Source organism: Podarcis cretensis (genome assembly GCF_951804945.1).
Source record: "Podarcis cretensis genome assembly, chromosome: 14".
Taxonomy (NCBI): domain Eukaryota; kingdom Metazoa; phylum Chordata; class Lepidosauria; order Squamata; family Lacertidae; genus Podarcis; species Podarcis cretensis.
Window position 1 is genome coordinate 49,611,917 of NC_137183.1, and position 7,953 is coordinate 49,619,869.

General features: G+C 47.9%; 1 protein-coding gene across 3 annotated transcripts in view; it reads left to right on the forward strand.

Annotated features, from left to right (window-relative positions):
• Positions 1 to 7,439, forward strand: part of TOM1L2 (target of myb1 like 2 membrane trafficking protein) — a 54,177-nt gene extending 46,738 nt beyond the window's left edge. For all 3 annotated transcript variants that reach the window (XM_079953845.1, XM_079953846.1, XM_079953847.1), the window contains one exon: positions 887 to 7,439. In XM_079953845.1, coding sequence (XP_079809971.1) covers positions 887 to 1,041 — 155 coding nt within the window. In that variant the 3' untranslated portion in view covers positions 1,042 to 7,439. The remainder of the gene's footprint in view (positions 1 to 886) is intronic.
• The last annotated feature ends 514 nt before the right edge of the window (positions 7,440 to 7,953 follow it).

The following is a 7,953-nucleotide window of genomic DNA, read 5'->3' on the forward strand; positions in this document are numbered from 1 at the left end:
AGAAATTTGCCTGGAGTAACAGCTCAGTGATTGGCTGAGGTCTCTCATATAGGCAGCATGACCTATGCCATTGTTTGGCTAGTTAGGAGTATTCTGGAGTGCTTGGAGAGTGATGACGTTCGTGTCTGTATATAGTAACTTGTATATAGCTTGTGAGTTTGCTGCCGTATATAATAAACTACAAAATCAAGTTACTAGTCATCAGCTTTGTTCTGATCGTCGTCCCGACTGAGCAGTCTCGATCATTGCCTAGGAAAAACTGCACTACTCTGCTAAGTTGTGCATCACTGAAGACGTTCAGAGTTGAAGAGACTGGTCCTAGTAGCATGCGAAAGGACTTCAGAAAGTGCTCACAGGCTTTGGAGATTTAACACTCCCATCGTGCTGTGCTGGCTGGGACTGATGGAAGCTGTAGTGCAGAACATCTGGAGAGCACCAGGTTGGCCAGGGATATTTTGGGGCGGCCTGAGGGCCACATCCCCTTCTGGGTGACAGCAGTGGTGTGCATGGGTAGCAGAGGTAAAAGTGGGTAGAGCAAAGAATGTGAAAGTTACCTTTTCCCAGTCGATTCATTTCATACATACATGCACACCCCATTCTATCCTCCATTCAGGCAAGCAGGAAGCATAATCAGAATTCAAGGAAACATGGCTGAGGCTTGGGAGGTCGGGGAGAGTCCTGAGGGCCAGATAGAGATCCTTTGGCCACCCAAGGCCTGAGGTTCTCCATTTCTGTTTTAGGGCCTCTGCCGCAGGAGGCCCTTTTGCAAGGGGGGCAGTTTTGCAGAGCTGCATAGCCCCCGCAGCCATCCTCGTGCCATAGCTTGTGTCAAAGTTCCTTTAGCCCTAAATCACAACATAAACTATTATGTTTAAAAATCTTGCAGAGTTTGACAAATTCCTAGAGGAGCGCGCCAAAGCTGCTGAAAGGATCCCCAACCTGCCCTCGCCACCTCAGGAGGAGCCCACGCCACCAATGACGGCAAACCCCCCAAGCAAAAAGAAGCCGGAGCGCTCTGAAGATGCCCTCTTTGCCCTGTGACGCTCCTTCCTCGGCTCTTCTTCCTCGTGCGCGTGTGTGGAGGAAGGCAACCGCGCACTCCAGCGGCCTCCTCGTGCTCTCCAGCTAGCGACGAGCTCCCTTTGCCCCTCCTGGGTTCCATAGATGGCCTCTCGTACCTCTTGGAAGCGATCCAGCCCGAATAAGCTAACATTTCACAGAGTATTTACATCCAGCCTTGTCACTTCTGTGGCTGTCCTTGCCCACTTGCTAAGCTCCTTCTCTCTCGCACCCACCCACCCACCCAGGTCAATACCAAGACCCTCTCTCTTTTTTAATAATAATAATAATGCATGAATTCTTTCTCATCTCACCTCCCCACATTCCCGGCAGATCCAGAACAGAGTTGTGCAGAGGGCAGTCCTGTCTTTGATTTAAGCCAAAACCTCCTTTCTCCCACAAGCCAGTCCAAAGTGCAACATGCTTGGTGCATCTCTGATAGCGGTGAAGTGTGTTTAGGTGCCTGTTTCTCAAGAACCGGCGTAGCCTTCCCATAGGTTGAACACAAAAGAAATTTATCATCTTGCTCCAGTCCCAGAATTTGGCGCCATGCATTGCCTGTTCCCCCTCCCCAGCTAGGTTGTGGATCTTTTTCGTGGGATGTTTGTTTGGCTTTCTGCCCTAAGGTGGTCAACTGCAGTGAGGATCGTGACCTGGCTCTGATAGGTAGGCCGTGTTTCTCTACAAGGGAGAAGAAGCCCCCCCCCAAAAAAAATGGGCAGGGCAGTCTTTAAAGTAGTGTCCGTGTTTGCCAGGTGGGCTCCTGGCATACACATACCAAAGGCCTGCTTTGCATGGGTGTATGTGAGACGCACGTGGAAAGGGGTTTAGAATAGTTCCTCTGTCCTTGCCACAGAGGTGTCACTGAGAATCCTGGGAGTACGATCCGGCCACAGCTGGGCTGCTGTGTGCATTGGAAGGAAGCTGCACATTAAATTTTGAATGGAGAAGCTTCAATGAGAAGCAAGAGACAGTGTGGTGCATAGTCTGGAATGACGACCCTTGTTGGCACCCGGCTGCTGCGTTCTAAGTGATGGCTTTTCCCGTCTTGTCTGCGTGCCCCTCTGCCTCCGCTAGCACCCATGAAGTTGCTGTCAGGATTTCCAGGCTGTGCCAAATTCTCGACAGCGTACTTGTATTTGGCTTCTCTGGCCTTCCAACAAGTGGAGTTCTCTGGCCTTCCTTCCAAGTGGAGTTAGAGAAGGCAGAATTGACCCTTTTAGTACAAGAGATGATCTTGCTTGCTGTTGTTTTGCTGGTCCAGCACGACTGCCACTTCCTGGGCCTCCATACGACTGGTAACTTTGGGTGATGAACCTGTATGGGTGTTTTGCCTGGCGGAGAGAGATGGGAGTACCCCACGTGATCCACTGACAATTTGGTGTGTGGTTTCAACCTGTCCAAGGGTATAATGTAGGGTCCATCCAGGAGGAAAGTAGCAACTGCCCCCTCCCTAGGAACACGTCACGTATTTGTGCAGGATTAAATCAAACCACAGGAGTTGCGTTCTGCTTTGTGGTGGAACTGTCTGTCATATATGGATCGACCTCCTGCCTTGCAGTTAGTTCTGCTGTTTTGATCCTAGGTCCTAGTCTTGATGTTTGACTTGGCCCACCCCCATGCAGCAGGGTGATGTGGTAGAGACCTATGGTAGCTGAGTGGGCTGCACCACTTCCTTGTTTTAAATATTCCGTACAAATCAAAATCCAGTGCAGCAGGCAAAGGAGCGAGCTGGAATCTTTTCTTGTTACAGTGTTAGGTCTCTATTTTGCTATGAAGGTTTACAAGGAGGAGTATTCAAAAAGGGCCCTCTAACAGCCGCAGTCTGAAATGATATTGCCCCATTCTGCTGCCTCTTGCACCGTCCGTTCAGCGGACGTATGCTTTTAAAAGCTCATGCAACCCGAAGCCCTGTTTTGGATGTGGCTGTTCGATGTGTTGTCTGGCCCCATGTCTAGTCCGGTTGAATAGTGGTTTCTCCACCTGCCTGTGTGGATATTGTGGCACTACTCCCAAGCAAGAATGTTTGGGTAACCTGTGTGTGTGTTTCATGTTGACCTTCTAACGCTGTGATCTGGCTTCCTGGCTACTTTAAGAAGGAGGACCAGGTCTCTAGCACAGGGCTCTGTCTCTAGCATGTTACCCAGAGTAGAAACCAGTTGTGTCCATTCCATTGCTTTGTAGTAGCTCAGCATTGGGGAGCCGGGGACCCTCCCAATGTGAGTGAACTAGAGCTCCCATTATCCCTGATCATTGACTGTGAGGGCTGGGGCTTACGGCAGTTGGATTCCCAGCAACCGCTCAAAGGACCACAGGTTCCCCTTCCCTGTTCCAGCAGCATTGAGATCCCTTTAGAGGTGGATTAGTTGCAAGGAGAAGAAAAGCAGGCAGCCATTGCCGGCTGTTTTGGCAAAGTGGAGAAGAATCTCATCCAGTCTAGGCTTGGTGAGAAATGAAATGACTTATTAGTGTCAGAGAGATGCGGACATTTTTGCTTCCACCCTGCCTAGATGCTCCCCAACAGGGGCAGTTCCTGCTGCAGGAGGAAGGTCCCTTGGCTCAAGAGCCCTAGGATGTTCCCGCGACGACCCAGCTCTTTCGCCTGCAACTAGATGCCCTTGGAGCATGTGAACTTAGGTTTCTAGCTATGTCCTAGCACAGCCTTCCCACAACCTGGTGCCTTCCAGATGTTTTGGACTGCAGCTCCCAGAACATCTGGAGAGGCACCAGGTTGGTCTGCAACACTCACCGAACACCTGCCAGAGCTTTTTTGGGAGTTTCCCTAGCATCTCATATCCCAATTACCTCCCATTGCTTCCTTGTGACGCCCAAACTGGGAAGTTGAAATTTAAATATATTTCATCCCTTTGTCCTTATTTCCACAGGCCTTTCTGCCCTCAGTTTTACTTCCTTGCTCTCCAACCATCTTCACCATTGCTGTATTCACAGGGGTGAAGAGAGAAGGGGCTGTCTATTGTATTAGAGGCCAAAAGTGAGGGAAGACTCTTGACCCCAGGTGGCATAATCCATGAGAATGTGGGACTATCCATTTAAAAAATAAATCCCTTATCTGTGTTAGGAATCACTAAATGACACTAAATTATTGTTGGGATCCTTGCTCAAACACTAATGAGGCCCATCATTTAGGCTTCGGATATTTATTTTTGGCCTGATCCTGTAGGAAGTTTCTTGGCATCATCTCCACTGAAGTGAGCGGGAACTTGTACGAGAGAAATCCCTGCTGGATTGGGACCTTAATTGTTACCTCCCTTCACCTGTTCCTTTTTTTTTATTTTAAGAAACGCATCTCCTACAGTATCTTTATTAACACCTCTGTGTTCTGAGGTGTCAGAACAAAGAAAACAAATTGTTTCCGTTTAAAATATATTCCATGTGTGAGGAGGTGCATAGCATGTTCCTTCTGTACCACCAACCCCCCCCCTTTTTTTAAAGTGTTATCTGTAGAATTCAAATCTGTATAAGACTGGTGCAATAGCAAAACCTGTTACGAATTCTTAGGCTATGAAGAAATTGTTAAATAACCACATGTGTGCCGGGCAGGAGAAAGAACCTTTAAATTATAACAAAGCATCTTAGAAATGGAAAGTGACCATTTGGCCGTTGTCCTGGCCATACAGCTGTGCAGTTGTCGCCATCCTGGTTCCTTCCAGATGTTTTCTACTGCAGCTCCCACCACCCAGCTGAGTCTGATGGAAATTTTAGTCCAAAACATCTGGAGCACAGTTACCAAAGACTGGCCTCCAGCATCTGTCTCTCTGTCCCCATCTGCATTATACATTTAAAGCCGTATTATATCACTTTAAACAGTCATGGCTTCCCTCAAAAAATCTGGGAAGTGTAGTTTGTCCAGGGTGCTGAGAGGAGGCGCCTATTCTTACAGAGCTATGATTCCCAGAGTTCCCTGGGAAGAAGGAAGGGTTGTTCAACCAAACGGGGAATTGCAGCTTTGTGAGGGGATCAGGGGTCTCATAACATCTCTCAGCACCCTTAACAAACCTCAGTTCCCAGGATTCTTCGGGGGAAACCATGACTGTTTAAAGTGGAACGGCTGTGCTTTAAACTAATAGTGTGGATGAGACCATAGCCTTTGGGGGAGACAGTGAAATCTTCCAGCTTCCAGGAAGAATGGGGAAAGAATGAAACGGGGGCAAGGAGGCTTCCAGCCATAGCAAGAAGCCACATTCTTTCCCATTCCCTAGTCGGAGACCTGCCTCCCTGGAGCATTCGCTACCAGCTTCTGTTGGCCCAGACCTCAAGCCTGCTGTCCACAGCCCGGAACTGGTTGTGCTAGCACAATGGCTCTCTGTAGGTGCTGCATCTTGGTAATCTGGATAAGAAGATAGCTGTCCCGTTGGCATTACTGTTACAGCAGGAGAAGCTGGGCCTGGCCTTTTGCTGTCACTCCCCACCCCTGTCTTGTGAGGACAGGCAGAGGAGGAACAAGAGGGGTCCAGGGACGGGGAAGCACTTTTTCCTTTGTAAAAGAAGGTTGCCGGGGTACTAGTTGGATGCCAGCCCTTCCTCTGGGTGGTGGCTGGCAGATCAGTAAAGAAAGCGTCTCCAACACAGGAGATTGGAATATTTTAAACCTTTTCATTGCACTTTCCCCCTGCACAGACAAAAGAACGCCAGAGCTGCATCAGCGCTCACTTCTGGCAGTCTAGCGTGCATCAAACCTTTAGCATTTCCCAACCTGGTACCTTCCAGATGTTTCAAACTACATTGCCCCCAACCGGCTGGGGCTGATGGGAGTTGTCATCTAAAACTAGGGAAAGTCTGATTCAGTCCGTGTGAGGATCAAAGAGAGGCGAAAGCATCCCCTACTGGTACTTACTGCCAGGATAAGGCCAACTGGTGCAGGGCATGGGATCCCCCTGATGAATGGCCTATTGACCCCACAAACTTTAAACCTTTGACTCTGTTTTTGTGTCTCCCGCCCAAATGATCTCTGGGAAATGCCTGTCTGCAAAGAGATGAGATGCATTTAGCACAATTCATGGCACTCTCCCAACGCAACAGTTCCCAGGGCTCTTTTTCTGCAGGAGGGGGGTGCAGATCATAAAGGATGATTTTTGTAGTTTGAAGCGGTCTCAATCCAGTTTAAAATGTCTGGTGTGGATAGGTGAGCTTGCCACTAAACCACAACTCCCATCAACCTTGACCATTGGCCATGCTGGCTGAGGCTGTTGCAAGTCCCTGCAACGCCTGATGTTGCCACAGGTTCCCGATTCTTAAACAGAAGTGAGGAACTTGGGTGTTTATTTGAGCAGGCTTTGCAGGCTTAGCCTGGAAAGCAAACTTAACATGGTCTCATCACCTTTCAGGAGAGCACAGAAGGCATGGAGGAAGTATGGACCCAATTCTTTGCTCAACCCTCTGGTGTTAAATGCTGACTTTAAAGTTAATAGCTGCAGCCATAGAAGCATCAACACAGGGCGGCCTTGGATGAATGGCAGCTGCAGGATAGCAGTCGAGAATTGGGCCCTTTTAATTATCCAGCATCTGGCGTGAGCACTTGGCCTCCTTTTAACCTCCATCCTGCTTTGATACCTACAGAAGTGCGGACCACACCTGAATTTGTGATCCCACAACACCCTTTTATAATCTCACAGGAAGTGGCTTGTTTAGAAATTTCCAAATCTTCTGTACAGTCCTTTTGAACCTTAGGCATGCAGTGACTGAACCTGCTAACTATTTGGATTTTAAAACAAACAAAACACCAATCCTGGCCTTTTGTGGTCCTGGTTCCTCATATAACCCCACACTCTGTTTCCTGCTCTTATTTCTCTATAGCAAGCAAATGCTTCTACAGAACATCCTTATTCAGTGGGGTTCCTCTGCCCTCCAAGAAAATTAGTATGAGCTCCCCCCCCCCCCCCGTCTGCTAACTGTTGCAATAGCATCACCCCACCGTAACCTGTGTCATAGTGTCTCCATCTGTATATTTTTTAAAAAGCTCTGGGCGTGTCCAGATTAAAAGTGGATAATATTTATTTACTGAAAATATTTGTTTGTTTTGTTTGTTTGGGGGAGAAGGTTGGTGGGCAGGGAAAGGGAATTAATTGTTTTTTAAAAATGTAAAGACAGCTATGTAAAAATTAATTCTTTAAATGCCTTTAAAACTATCCAGGCTTCTCTCTCTCTCTCTCTCTCTCTCTCTCTTTCTCTCTCTTTCTCTCTTTCCTTTTTAGTGATGGTGTTCTTTGTGTGAGCGAAAACCTGCTAAACGGTTTTTGCATCAGGATGTATTAATTAACCTGCTGTCACTTAACTCTTGTCTGTCCGTCGGTCTCTGTACATTTTTTTTCTCCTTTCATTCTTGCATGTGAAATACTCCAATAAAATACCGTTAGTGCAAACCTGTACAGCGATAACGACTAGACGTGAATGTTGGCCGTGTGGTGATGGATTGAATGTATTGCCCAGTCGCATCCCAGGATTTCGTGGGTTTTAAGGCAAAAGGATCTCAATCACCCAGAGCTTTGAACAGGTATCTTTAACCTTTTCAGACCCAGGACCCGCTTTTAAACCCCAACATGCTTTGGGGGACCGAATTCTTAATCGCCTGCTGCATATTTGCATGGTGGCAGTGCTCCTGTTGCAACCTATTTTGGATCAGGCTGTGTGACCCACAAGTAGTTCTCAACCCACAAGCTGGAGACCATTGGCTTTGAACATAAAAAGGAGTTCGATGGAACAGACCAAAGATTCATGTAGCTCGCTGTTCTTTTCTCCCATTGGTAAACCAGATGCTTATGGCAAGCTCCCCGCCCCCCCCATGATTGTGTTCCTAAATACCAGCAGTATTTACTGGATGACAGTTTTAAAAACATGGGGGGGGGGTAGAGTGAGAAAAAATCCTCTTCCATACCT